Source organism: Phallusia mammillata, chromosome 7 (genome assembly GCF_965637545.1).
Source record: "Phallusia mammillata chromosome 7, kaPhaMamm4.hap1.1, whole genome shotgun sequence".
Lineage (NCBI taxonomy): Eukaryota > Metazoa > Chordata > Ascidiacea > Phlebobranchia > Ascidiidae > Phallusia > Phallusia mammillata.
The window spans coordinates 10,144,353-10,158,541 of record NC_137258.1 but is presented as its reverse complement, the minus strand read 5'-3'; the positions used below and the strand labels follow the sequence as shown (position 1 = coordinate 10,158,541).

The window sequence follows — 14,189 nt, the reverse complement described above, 5'->3', positions numbered from 1 at the left end:
ATGCAACTTCCGCATAATGTTTTTTTTTACTCGCTCATGAGTACTATATTAAAACATATGACCGAAATTTCCTAAATATTTAACATGCAATTCACAAAACTTTAAAATAACTATTAAACTTCCGACGTCAGAGTTGCCTTTTTTCTTTCTTGTCCTGTCGACTCTCAAACACACGCAATTCAAACATTCTCAGTCATATTAAAATTCTCTCCCTTCATGTCAATGATCAAACAACTTAAATTTATCTTTTTTGTTTTATTCATGACGAAGCGTCATATAGACAGGCAAGCAACAGCATTAAAATCGTGTAGCGCAAGTATACAGTAATCGGCTGTGTTACACCGCAAGCATAAAGTTTAAAGAATAAAAACAAAAAAGCAATATTTAGAGCCCGAAAAAGCAATCAAGCTGACTAAGAAAGTCGCTGTCGTATTTACTGGTGTCGTTTGTCACAGTAGGTGGGAACGGATGCAAGTTTTGAATATTGGCTAAAAATCCCTCGGAACTGCTGAGCTTTTTTGACAAGGTCGGCTTGGTGTTGACCGCTTGTGTTGCTCGCTTTTCCGGCATCTGTAGTTCGGAGTCGGAGAGGGAATGTAATAATTCGGGTGAGCTCGGAACTACGTCGTTGTCGCTTAGCAGCAAGTCTGAGAGAACGTCGTCTTCGTCGTTGGGTAAAGTTGAGGAATAGTTTTGAAAAATCTCCGAGCTGTAGGAGCTTGTGCGAAAATATTGGTCTGTCTCCATTCTCACAGCATCGTTATTCAGTTTTTCGGCATCGTTTTGTGTTTTGTTCGCTGGCGATGATTCAAAATCCGCCTGCATCACATTGGTTCTGGAATGCTCAACTTTTGCGCGCAGAGCAGCGCGAACTTCTTCATGTGAAAGGGAGCGGCTGGTCATTGCAAGTGGGGGATTTCGCTTCCTTGTCGTTACTGCAGAGGAAGACGCCGGTAATTTTGCGTTGGAAGAAGCTGCTGGTGGACATTCAAGAAGAGACATGTAACTTATGTCGCTTGCTTCTGTCTCAGTGCTGGTTAGCCAGTTTAACAAGCTTTGTTGCTTCTGCTGTTCGTTTTCTACAGGCAAAGGGTTTTCCGCAAGACGTGTGCGCTTCGGCGAAGCATCCCTGTGTGAGACTGTGTACATGTTGCCGCTTCTCTTGCGTCCACGCGACGAACTGCGCTTCACGGCCGGGACATTCAACTCGGTTGCGTCTGTCGACAGAAGTCTGTGACGCGTGATGGTGACTCCCTCCCGAGCCCGACTCGAAACTTCGTTGCTCCATCGACGGTGAGTATCCCCACTTTGCTGGGATAAACCCAAAGGTGTTTGTTTCTCCGAATGGGCGGGATTCGAGGTATCATTTCCGGTCGAAGATGATCGTCCTTCAGCGCGGTTCGCGCGAACCTGATGATCAAGAGGGACCGGGGTAAGATTGTGTGCAATTAATTGTTCCTAATTTAAAAATATATATATTGGGGAAGTTTCGCCAGTTCACAGGTGGATTTCTATTCATTATACATTGAAACACGATTTAATTGCCCACATTTACTTGATAAGCGTGCTGAAATACGCCAACCAACAATTATTGCGGCGCAGTGGGTAGGAAGCACTTATCGTCGATGATCGGATAAAGATATTTCGAAGGTGGTGGGAAAAGTATAAACTTCTCACTTTTTCAAACTCCATTTGCGCCTTTATCACTTGCGCTGCTCGCAACGTTTGTTGTGCAATCTCTTTCCATTCTTTAGCTTGCTTCTCTGCAAGTGCGATTCGGTCTTCAGCTTCCTTGTGTTGTTTTTTCAGATTTTTGATAACTTGATGCAAGTCACTTTCCGATGTGCTCCCCTGTAATCAAAAGAAGAAATTGAAAAGATTCTTCAAAGCTTGCATCCCACAAGTTAAAGTTAGGAAGTAAAGGCAAAGGTGCACTACACTATAAAGGATGATTCATGCACTTCAGGCGATGTTTCAAAAAGTACAACACATATGGAAATAAATAAACATTTCCGAGCCAAGGTCCCGATGACGATGTACATCCATAATATATTTTGTTGAGATCCAAAGCATTATTTACGCAATAAAGGCAACCAAGTCTATTCCACCAGCATGTCGACAAATTCTAAGTCCCATCATTAACTTACTCTCGTCTCAACTGCACCGTCATCTAACCTTTTGCGAGTTATTGCTTTCCATTGCGGTCGCGAATTTCTATCACCACCCTTGTATTATTTTGGTCGGCGCAGGCAAAAAAATGGGGTGCTTATGGCGACAATAGCACATTGCTGTCGTAATTATCTGCACCATCCGGCATCATTCCCCGCCAAGCTTCATGTGCGGACTGTTGATTCCATGCAGCGCGCTATCGCACTTATGGTGCCTTGCGCTGTCCGGCACGGAAAACCGCCGACGATTACCACGGAGCGTTCGAAAAAGCATCACGCAAAACCGGTGCCAGGCCGTCACCGGGGATTATGCAGAGGAACATCTTACGGAGCCTTCTGAGATGCGGTGAGATACAGCGGGGAGTTGTCGTAGGCGAGCGCCGACGTCGGCGGGGTGCGTTGCGAGGCGGCGCTTGCTCGCGGTTTCGCGTGATAAGATCGCCACCCCGTTCGGTGCTTGGCGTTTGTTGACAACAAACATCCTCGGTATGAAGCGCGGTTAACCTCGCGCAGTCACGACTAAACCGAATCGCGGTCACGCTGATTCTCTGTGATTGTCGGCGATAGTGCAGCACCTCACGACGGCACTAATGGTATTTTTGTTGTTGCGGTTAGGAGAATTTCTGGTAACTGGCAGCTCGTTTGGGGAGTATCATACTCTTGCTTTCGCGCCGTAAGTGGCAATTCACACTTATGAGCATGCGAAAAATATCACGCGATCATTTTAAAAATGCAAAGCTTGAGGGCAAAACCCCTAGGGCTAAAGGCGCGAACTTAGCCTTTCAGCGGTTCGGTTAAAGGTGACGGTCGACGATTTTCGGATTATTGAAAGAGTCAGGTGACTAAATGTACGCCGTGCTCGTCACGCTTCACCTGTGCCGATGCTTATCGCAGGCGATAATTTCAATTGCCGAAGTCACGTCACAGCGACCGCATCCTCCTGAGTCACGGTGGAAAAGGGAAGCTAATTTCAATACAAATGCGCTCATGGCTTAATGGCGGCTCAGGGCGGGCAGCAGGGAGCACTTTCGGGGCTTGACCCTTCCCGTGCGTCATAATTAGGAATAATAGTATAGTCGTTGCGGTCAATTCGGTTTCCACAAGTTACATTCAAAATGTTAAAAAATATTTTGCTCACACTCCCAATGTAAAAATGAATGATATGTTTCTGTATATTGCCATATTGTTTTATTTTTGTTAAAAATCTTAATAAATTAACTCATGCATTATGAGCTGTTATGCTTATAAGACAATCACACCCATGCAGGACCTATGCATGCAATAAAAAGCTTAGTAAATTGCCACTTGATAGAAAAAAATATTTACCTCTTCTGGGGTTTCAGCGCTGCTGGTTGGACTAGTTGGTGCTATAACAGATGCGTTTGCCTTGATGGGATACCGGGTAATTTTGAAGCCTTCTGGTGGGAGGGGTTGCTTTTCCATCTGCATTTGTCCGGGTTTCTTCGCTTCAGCACGATCAGATACTACTGATGCGCTGTCCACCGCTGCAGTTGCTTCCGTTGGTAAAGTAGAAATCGAAGGAACAACCGGAGAACCGGATCTCGACGCAATGGTGTATTGTTTGCGGAAGGCCTTCTCGAGTGGAGACATAACCGCTTTAGTGGATTTGCGGTTGGATCCAACGGCATTCTTGTCATTGACGGAGCTTTGGAAATCCCCCACAGTGTGTCGGCGTGTACTCACAATGGATGCATTCGGCTTCGTATGAGTGACAGTAAAATCGGATGACGAGCTACTTATTTTGATTGCAGAACCTCGGCTGTTCTCCTTATAGCTTTTACTGCGTTGTGACTGAGCCCGAGACTTGGTTGCTTTGCCGTATAGTCTTTCCTTGGTTGTTGCTGATATAAATGGGTGTTGGGGCTGCGGCGCTTCGGACATTTCCTGTGCCATCATCTTGTCATGTTCCTCGGAAAGATGAGAAATCGCCGAAAAGTCAATGGCGCTTTGCGAATAGAAGGACGGAGAATCGAGTTTCGACGAATGGGAACTATTCACAGTAGTTTGAATATAGCTGCTTTCGTCTTCTGTCGAATCCTGACGCGGCCAAGTCTGACACTTCAGCAAAGGTGGCCTGCGTTTGTTCTTCCTTTCCTTTGGAACATGCATTGCAGAGTCCAAAGATCCCGGCAATGGAGCATGACTGATGATTGTTACACTGCCTCGGTCTTTCATTGTTTCAGGTGTACTTGAATCTGTCTTGGAATAAACTGAAGTTTGAGAAGCAGAGGCAACTTGATTCAACGATGCACCTTTCTGCAAAACTGTTTCCTCCAGTGATAAAACCTCTTCAAATGGAAAATCGTGACAATCGACGTGTTTTACGCTGGCGAGTACAAGTCTCCTTTCTTCCTCCTCGGAACGACCGTCCGCCATGCTTGACTGCCCCGCACCGATTACGTCACTCGTACCTACTGCGGGCGCCTTCTCACCCGAGCTCACTTCGCCTGTCTGACGCGAGTTAAGCACGTTATTACTTGACTTTGATCGTTGGGCGGGGAACGTTTCCTCAATTTTAACTGGACATTTGTCGGTTTGGGAAATGGTTTCTGTATCCAGTAATTCACTCAAGTCAAAGTCCCCGCCCTCGACGGAATCTTCAGAAAATGTGTGCTTTCCAAACGATGTGTTGTTACTGTCCAAACTTAAGCTGTCTAGGTCTGCCTGTGACAAAAATACATTGTCCGAATGTCTTTCGTCCATATCTAACAATTCGTCTTTGGCTGATGAAGGATTTTCAAAATTTGACCTACTTTCAATTTTCAACATTTCCACTCTTAGGCCGGCTAGCAAAGAATATTAGGTTTTTCTGCAACGAAAATACCATATTTACCTTGTTAGTCACAATCGGTTACGAAGAAACTCCTAAAGCTTTTCTTGGCTGCAACTTACCCGTAAGTTTAAAAAAATGCTTAGCCAACCTACTGCATTTTACCAAATACGTTTTACAAAAGTCAATTTGTTTTCGATTAAAAGAATGGACATGAGAACATTTAAAGTCTGCATTATTCAAATCTAACAAGACTGCACAGATGTAAGGCGTAACCAACAAGTAAAAGAAAACACTTGCACGTCCAGTCCGGTTAGGTTTATATGCTGGACCCGAGAAAAGCTGCGAGCAAATTTATAATGGTTTCCCAGTCCCACTATGCTGCGAGCGATTCCAAAAATATGTCAAAAGCTGCAAAAATAGCCTTACGCGGCTTCGCATCTGCGGGAAACGTTTACCGGATCGTCCCGGCCAAATCTTACACGTCACAGGACAATTTCCTCAAACAAAGTGGAAATTATATTTGGGTGGGGCTATAGGCTAATTACCGACTCGGCTGAACCGTAAGCCGTTAAAAATCTGCGGGGTGTTTTAGTTAAATATTATGCAAGGGTATATTGTCGCGTATGCAGCTACTGTCTTGACGATGTAAAAACACTCGTCCTGTTACATTGATGTAGGTCAAGTCCGTTTGGCAACCGACAATTATCGCAAGGTCGCGACACACAGTGGCATTTCAAGCACGTGCAACTCTGTGACCTCAAGCCTACACCGTCGCATGTCAAGTCCAGTTTCAATAACAACGACTTACGGTTAAGTAGTGCCATAAGAGATTATACCTTAATTGATCGAATCGCCAACATTGCCTGTGACTACTGGACCGTGAACAGCTGTTTCAGAGTCCATCTCACTTCTGCACTCTTAACAACGAAATTTACTCCCATAGGAAATTTACTTTCGAAATGACAATTGTCTAGGAGAAATTTTACTGACGCATTTACTTATTATATTTAAAGGTTGTCTATCTTAGTAATAAAAAATTAAAGGCCTTAGGCACGCAAGCCCTACTTCCCGTGTTTAATACTTTATTAAGTCACTAATTTTATTTACATTTAATAACAACATTTGTCTTCCTGATCTTCCTATACTCATCGTTGTGTAAATTTATAAATCGCAAGACAAATGCATGCATATTGCCTTTTATGGTTTAGCGCTTTTCTACGGGTTATTTTTGCCTCTGGCTTGAAAAAGTACTCGTGCACAATTTTCTGTGCATCATGACGTAGTTGAAATTTCCGACAAGTTTTTTTTTCTTATTTCAATGCAAATTTCTATGCTTTACTCACATTCTAGATTTCGCTGCAATTTTTGGCCATTGACGTGACACATAAATAATTTGCAATTAATCAATCCATAGAGGATTTTAAATAATTTGTTATTAAACAAATCCATACTGTGGTTGCATGAAGTGACAACCTACCCTTACTGCGTGTTTGCCACCTAACAGGCTCTACAAATGTCTGAAAATGTCCAACTGTATACCTCACAATTATATTGCATTGTTGCCTGGCAACGCAAGCCCGAGGCAAATTTGTCGTCATGTTTTGAGACGCAGTTTCGGATTTTTCTTGTCTAAATGCGGCACCGGCTTACAAGAATAACTCACTCATGTCTATTTTTGTATGTTTTTCACTTGAGTTTTGATCAGATAAAATGTTGGGAATGCAAACTTTTGCATCATCCCGAAGTGGCCACCAGCGGAGTTAAACTTTGGGCCCTTTTAAATGCTAATAGTAAACTTTTGTTTTATACCAAGTTGTTTAGTTACATGCTAATTAGATTAAACTGTAGTTATCGCAAGGATTGTTAAAGATATTCTTCTTTTATAGCTGATTGAAACATATAAAATACTACAAACTTATGGCAATGTGTAGAAATATTTCAACTGTTTTAGACGTTTTATTTTTATAGACTAGGTGTGGTACATCATATAAAACAGGGTTTATTTTAGTAGACCATAACTAAAAAACACCTGCTGGTTTCCTGACCCTGTAAGGCAGTAGTTCTTAACCTGGGGTACGTGTACCCCTTGGGGGTACGAAGCACCAAAGCAGGGGGTACGACATGCAGTGTGAAATTGTACGCTATTTAGGTGTATTTGTGAAGAGTGCGTAACAAGTTACTTTGTTATATGTCTTGGACTGATTTGAATTGACTAATTGTTGGTGTGCTGTAAATATTGTTGAACTTATAAGACTGTTTTAATGCATGCATTCAACACGTAAGTTATAAATACACTGATTTCAATTCCTATTGTTACAATTTATTTACTTCCGTCGGCCATTGTAGACATGCCTGCGGGGGGTATGAGAAAATTTTACAAACGCTCAAAGGGTACGAGCACTAAAAAGGTTAAGAAACACTGCTGTAAGGACTATAGTAATCTAGCTGTTTTCTCTGCTAAACCAAACATGGCCTGTACCAGCAAACGTCCTAAACTTCTTCAATCGTCAGTTTTAAATGATAAATAAATTACTCAACCAACTAACTTTGTGTTTCTTTATTCCCAAATAAAAATTAAGCAAATCTATTTCGGACATAAATGATGCAAGCCATTTCGTACACCTTTCACTTAGATAACACAAATCCTGTTTACGAATAACGCTCTCACGCCAAAATAAGTTATAACTACCCTAAAGACAACATTGTCGGGTCTGATCTTTACCGATACCGACTAGAAAATATTATCGCTCAACAGGATTACTACGTCATCAAGTTGTTTGTGACGTAGTTGGCGTCCGAATCGCCTCAGGTGCGGACTGTCGCACATATATCTGTGTTGTGGCCGCAACGACAAGTGCTAAATATAGCCTTGTTTTGGCAGCAATACATGCTTTAGAAGGCGTTTAAAGCAATTGACCGCGCGTCGTTTGCTTACATCATGTTGGTGTTATTGGGCAATAGCAAAAACAATTTTTGTGGAAAGAGTATTCGATAAGAGGCGTGGTGGCAATGACGAATACCTCGTCCTCATTTCTCCCGTGATGAATAGTAAACGCATTTGCCTCCAAAATCAAACTGATGCCCCCGACAGGTTTTTGGTATTTAATTGATAATTTGTTTACATTTAGGGGGAAAACCCAAAGAGTTGTGAAGTGTTTGTTGCGTCGCGAAAAAGAATTTCACTTTCGCAGACAATTACATGACGCGCCTACCATGACTAATAGATCGTCACTCGACTCGACAAACGACCCACATTGACCTTTTCTCTATTCACGTTAATTTCCCTTTTTATTGGAAAAATAGCCTACCTGCAGTGGGTCATATAAGTTTAACGGCCTTATGAAACAATCAATTTTTAACAACGGATTTTGACACAATGGCAGCATGCACCACAATTTGACCGCGTCAGCTGGTTTACCTCATAAATAATTTACTCTTCTCCTTTTCTGCTTGTAAGATTTCAAATCTAGGTATTTAAGTTTCTTTCCGAAAAGGCCTATAATAGGATAGGATTGTACATTCAAAAGATTCCGGCTTTCCGCTGGCTATATGCGCCTAATTCATCGGAAGTAAACTGTTTTAAGACCTATGATTTCAAATAATTGGTTTTTACTGTAAAATAACATATAATATTGGATTATACGCTTTAGGAAGTTAAAACCAAGTTATTTTCTGGATTAAAATACACAACGGCGCCGAGTCTATTGTACTGAAAGTTTTTGACCAGGAATCGTGCTCACAGACATTAGAGTCGCTGCAAACCTTTTTAAAAAGACACGACCCAGCTGGGTATTTTTCTGTGTTTTTCTGTTGATATTAGGCTTGTCGTATTTCAGGTTATCCGCTTGTTAAAAAAACATGCGACATAATAGTAGCCTACTGGACAATCACCGAGGCGTAAATAGGCCTGCCTGCACAAGGACGAAACGTTATGGGCGAAAAAAGGACAAAGCGCAATTAGTAAATGATGACTATAAACGTGTTGCAGGTACACCATATGGTTATAGAACAGTTGATTGTAAGCTGTACCAGTTGCCAAAGAAACGAAAATACCTATACGCTATCAGTGTTCAAAAAAATAAATAAAGGAGTATAACGTTTAGTGAACCCTGCACAATATCCAAAATGAAATCATATTAGTTTTATTAGTTTGCCTTCTAAGTTCTATTAGCTGTCATTCATTTTGGAAGACCTGCATTCTAGCAAATCAGTTTTATCCATGGTAGACAGTGACGATTGGATTATTTTCCAACAGATGTCAGTGCACGTTTTGCTGGTAGGCTATGCCCAGGACTATCACTGTCAACCAGCGATTGCTAAGACGAATGTAAATATATGCACTGAATAAAAACTATTATATTAAACATTTGGCTTTAAAAACTGGTCTTTTTCGATTTTGATGAGCTGGAAACACGAATTCTAGGATGAAGTTATTGCATGTAAATATTTTTTTATTATCAAAAGTAACGTAGGCCTAGTTGCTGTTGGTCCAATCGGACCACAATTTGGAACAAGTCCGATCAGACCGACGGTCATGGAAACGGGATAAAGCTTTTAATTGTTTTATACGAACTTAGACTAGCAGATGTTAGAGGAAATATTAATAGGCCGTCTAACGCCGCAAGATTCTGCATCCAAAGCCTTAGCCCGCTTAGCACTTGCCTAGCCCTGAATAGTCGAGAAGGGCTATTAGTTTTGGGTGAGAGTTTGTAATTAAAAAACACTATATTCTTATCTTAGATACTTTTGGCTGGGTTAGCTTAGCTCGGGATAAACGGGCTTAAGCGCTTAACGGCTTGTGGTTTATGTGTCACCAGATAATTTGTACATCAGCATTAAATTAATATTTTCGCATGTGCATTCAACCGTGACTCATCGGTATCTTCAGAAAAATGAGGTTGTGTAACGTAAACGCGCAAAAATGGCAGTTGCCACATCGATTTTGGTTCCTTGCTTGCGCACGCATTCGTTCGTTTTTGTCCTAAAATGTCCGATTTTCAGATAAATGCTGTCCGAATCCAGTCTACATTACCTGGCAACCCTGGTAACAGTGTGGATTGGGACATCATTAACAGTTAAGACTGCCAAATCTTTCAGCTGAATCAATGAATAAATAAACGAAAAACATCGAGACAAATTGCGGTCGTTGGTGAAATAAATGGATGCGGCAGTCATAGCGAAAAGGTTGTGTCCCCCTGCTCTAGCATATAGCCTAACCTTATTTTCGCAAAAGTTGTGAAAACACAGCAAGGATTTGATAAGCGTTTTGAGCAAAAATGATTTGAAAAATGATTTACTGCTTTTATATGACTTAATGTGTGCTGTTTTAGTCCGATTTAATCAAAGCCATTGTTGTGACTAGTTGAATGCAGTGAAGATATGAAAATACGCAGAAGGTTGTCGATAGTTTAGTGGTAATGATTGACATATTGCTCACGTGACGTTTATTTTGTTTGACAGTCAGGGCGTTAAGGAACGTTTCCAGTTTTTAAGGTGTTAATTTCAATCCAAAAATAAACTGAAGGGTGTTATTTTGAAATATTTTGGTTGATGTTGCCCAAAATTAAAATAAATGCTATGGTTACAAAAAAGAATATACCATTTACATTGATTTGTTGAAAACCGTAAACGTTGCCGCTGCAGTCTGCTGTACAGCAGTCTTTGATTAATTTGTATGTTTTACAACCTACTTAAACAAAGGCATTTAATTTTATGCAGATATCTGCTCAAAACTTTTAACATATGTATAAAACATGGAGCGCATGCAGTCAATGTTCAGCAATGCTTTTAATACGCCAGCAGGACAGCTTGTGGAAAAGGCCACCTCCGGCCATCTGGCCACTGAAGACTTGGCTTTGAATATGGAAATATGTGATGCTGTAGGCGGATATAGTGATGGACCTAAGGATGCTGTTAAAGCAATAAAGCGAAGACTTTCAGGCAACAAAAACTACAATCAAATATCACTTACGTTGTCTGTGCTGGAAACCTGCATAAAAAACTGTGGCAATAGATTTTTGGTTTTGGTTACCACACGGGAGTTTTGCAGGGAGATTCTGTTCAAAACTATCCATCCGAAAAACACTCCACCTGTTGTTTTGCAAGAAAGAGTTCTCGGATTAATAAAACAACTTGCAGAATCCTTCGGGTCAAACCCACAGATGGAAGGTGCCTCCCAGGTGTACCAACAGCTCAAAGATGAAGGTTATGAATTCCCCAAGACACAAGTTCTTAGTAATCCATCTGGTGGTGGGTCATCTAGGTCAGCAAAAAGGAGTAACCCCCAACATCATCAACCTCATCAACCCAGAAGCCAGGTCAGCAACCCAACTCCTGAACAACTTGCTAAACTTCGCAAGCATATGGCGATTGTGGTTGGCAATACAAAGGTGCTATCTGAAATGCTAACAGAGCTTAATCCAACTAATTGTGATGCACCAGATATAGAATTAATGCAGGAATTAAACCGCACATGTAGAGCAATGCAGCAAAGAGTTGTAGAGCTTCTTGAACAGGTTGGAAATGAAGAAATAACAATTGAATTGTTGAAAATTAATGATGACCTCAACAATGTATTTTTGAGGTATGAAAGGTTTGAACGATACCGAGCCAACAGACAATCTACACCACCAACCAAACCAGTTGAACAACCACAAATAACACCTTATCCAACAGCTTCCTTTTTACCTGGACCTGGCCCATCTGCATCTACCTTATCACCTCCAGTGGAACCACCACCCAGTTACTCTGATACAGAGCAGCCAACACCAGAAGTTAATGATCTGATTGACCTAAGTCTTGATCCTGGGCCTGCTACCAATCCAAAGCAAACCCAAAATGTAACCCAGGAGTTAGCTGGCCTTAGCTTAGGTGGAGTAGAACCAGCAGCATCACCATCAAACTCCAACAAACCTTTGACTGAGCAACTAGATGCATTTGGTGAACTACCTGAGAGTGAAATCCTTCAGCTTGGCTCCTCTGAAAGTGAAATTGAGCAATGGCTGTCAGCTAATGGGGCAAGTTTGGGAATACAACCTAATGCTCAGCCACCACAAGAAGCTGTAACAGATGATTTTAGTGACTTTTTAAATGAGCGTGCAACTGCTGCCTCAAATCTTCCTTCTTCACAACATTACAACCAGCATTAAATCTGTATCATCTGACAGTCACTGTTTTATGTTTTATACAACCTGTAAATGGACTTAATAGTCTTGAACCTTTTGAGCTAACAACTTTGTCATATAAGTTGATGATTATTTACACATTGTGTTTTATTATTAAAAGTATGCATTTATGTATTAATGCTTTATAATTTCATGACTGCCAAACTGCTATGCTTTTTCCCATTGCACTGGAAAATGGTTCACGTTCACGGTCATATTTGTTTGCAGTTCTATTTGTAAATACAAATGTTTGTATTTTTGTGAAGCTTCTTTATTGGGTAACTAAATCTCGGAGAAACTTTATGAACAAACCATTTATGATTTTTTCTTCGCTGAATAATCTTTTTTTATTGTGTATTGTCAATAATATACATTACAGATTTATTTCAGTGTTTTTTAAATAGGGCAAAAAAGTTTATTTCCAGAATTGTTTCAGATTTATTTGCAAGTTGTATTGAGTTAAGTATTTGCCCTTTCATCTCGGGTTGCATTTCATAAAGTGCATGTATGAGCATGAAGTATCTGACAGACCAAGGATTTGTACAATGAATAAAGTCTTCTTATCTTGGACAATTTACTAACTATCGTGTCTTTAATGCTTTGAGGCAAGAATCTGGATTTTCCTAGATCTGCAGTGTGGCCAGAGAGTACTATACCAAACGCAAATGTTAATCGGCCAAATACAGCTTATCACTACCCGGCAAAAACTACCTGCAAGGAGCCCGTTTATGTAAAAAGTATTATGCCAGTCGGAGAAGCCTGCATGACTAAGATTTTTTGCCCCCACCACGTAGCCTGAAACATGTATGTTTTTATTTTGGGATCGCCTATTGCAGGGGTAACCAAACCTCTTTCACAGAGGGCCGGATAACTTAAAGAACGACTCAAAAGAGCCGCAAAGTTCATACGCCCAGCGTCACGGCTCCTAAAGTGAGTCCAGGAAGGAATTTCGGCTCGACCGCAGGTAGCTATTCGGTATTTCTTCAATTAGTTTTGATGTGTGGTGTGCCGGGGAAGAGTAAAATTAGGTGAAACGTATAAGAACTCACTTCACCATGCAATGCTTTTTCAATTCATCAAAACAAAAAAGCCACTGGGAAATTTAAGTTTGAGTCTTGTCGTTGTAGTTCTGCAAATTCAGTTAAAAGTTAATCCTGTTGTTACCGGAGTACTTTCGCAGTTAATTACATTTCAGTGGTTAACTCAAGCTTCAGTTTTTTGAGACATATACATTAGCTTGAACCCGGAACCGCGAGTAGGTATAATTGCATAGGAAACGCGATAAAAAAAATTGGAACATTTGGTGGTCACTACCCGAACAAAACTAAATTCCCCCAGTTGAGTGTTTACTCTACTCACTTTTCTGCAGCGCCTTCAGTCGTTATCCGCCATTTGGGCCCGCCACATTTGTGCGCTCCATTAGCGTTTTAGCGTTGCGCAGCGTTTCCTGGTGATTGTTTTAGTGCAAATGCGTTGCTATGTTTTCTTTCACCAGGCAAAATAAATTCAACTTAACTCTCGGGTCAGTCGAAAGTCAATTAAGGTGTATAAATCTACAGAAAACTGCGATGCAAGTTTAAAGAACATTTGAGGAGTTTTGCAACCGACAATATCTCATATTAATTCAAATCACAAAAATGTAAGTGCTCAATGTAACAAACAATTTAAGTAGCCTGCCATCGGGGGTCAGATGACCTTATGTATCGGTATGTAAAATATTGCAAGAGCGCACCCTACGAATCAAAATAAAGTGGTCAGACATGAATTTCAAAGGACGAAATCACTAAGCTGCGTCGCTCCGGTGCCTTCGAATACTGCAGGTCCGCTTGGTGCGCTTAGCACGCTAGGTACTTCGTTTTGATGCAACGGAGCCCGTAAATAGTGCAGGTAACCTTTTTTTAAAGGGAGGAAACTCGCAGTTACTGCGATGTAATGTAACAATACTGTAGGTAGGCCTACTGGTTTTAAGGTTGGGTTTAGGGTTTTGGTTGTGTGTTGGAACTATCGTAACTCTTTTCCAGCATTATTTGCGTGTTTTAACGTTAACTGCAGTATCTACGATTT

At 41.1% G+C, this 14,189-nt stretch overlaps 2 protein-coding genes across 2 annotated transcripts; one reads left to right on the top strand and one right to left on the bottom strand.

Moving 5' to 3' along the window:
* Positions 1 to 235: 235 nt before the first annotated feature.
* LOC145238273 (uncharacterized) lies at positions 236 to 5,932 on the bottom strand. The gene is made up of 3 exons (XM_080101391.1): positions 3,495 to 5,932; positions 1,678 to 1,851; positions 236 to 1,410 (listed from the first exon to the last, which is right to left on the bottom strand). The coding sequence occupies exons 1-3, from the start codon at positions 4,956 to 4,958 to the stop codon at positions 385 to 387; spliced, it is 2,664 nt and encodes an 887-aa protein (XP_079957517.1). The 5' UTR covers positions 4,959 to 5,932; the 3' UTR covers positions 236 to 384.
* Positions 5,933 to 10,653: 4,721 nt separating this feature from the next.
* Positions 10,654 to 12,509, top strand: LOC145239162 (target of Myb1 membrane trafficking protein-like). Its single transcript, XM_080102449.1, has one exon. The coding sequence runs from the start codon at positions 10,716 to 10,718 to the stop codon at positions 12,108 to 12,110; it is 1,395 nt and encodes a 464-aa protein (XP_079958575.1). The 5' UTR covers positions 10,654 to 10,715; the 3' UTR covers positions 12,111 to 12,509.
* The last annotated feature ends 1,680 nt before the right edge of the window (positions 12,510 to 14,189 follow it).

Coding starts and splice junctions, on each gene's coding strand:
- LOC145238273 (XM_080101391.1), bottom strand. CDS start 4,958: ATGTTGAAAATTGAAAGTAGGTCAAATTTTGAAAATCCTTCATCAGCC. Junction 1,852..3,494: donor GCGCTGAAACCCCAGAAGAG/GTAAATATTTTT, acceptor TTTTGATTACAG/GGGAGCACATCGGAAAGTGA. Junction 1,411..1,677: donor CGCAAATGGAGTTTGAAAAA/GTGAGAAGTTTA, acceptor CTTGATCATCAG/GTTCGCGCGAACCGCGCTGA.
- LOC145239162 (XM_080102449.1), top strand. CDS start 10,716: ATGGAGCGCATGCAGTCAATGTTCAGCAATGCTTTTAATACGCCAGCA.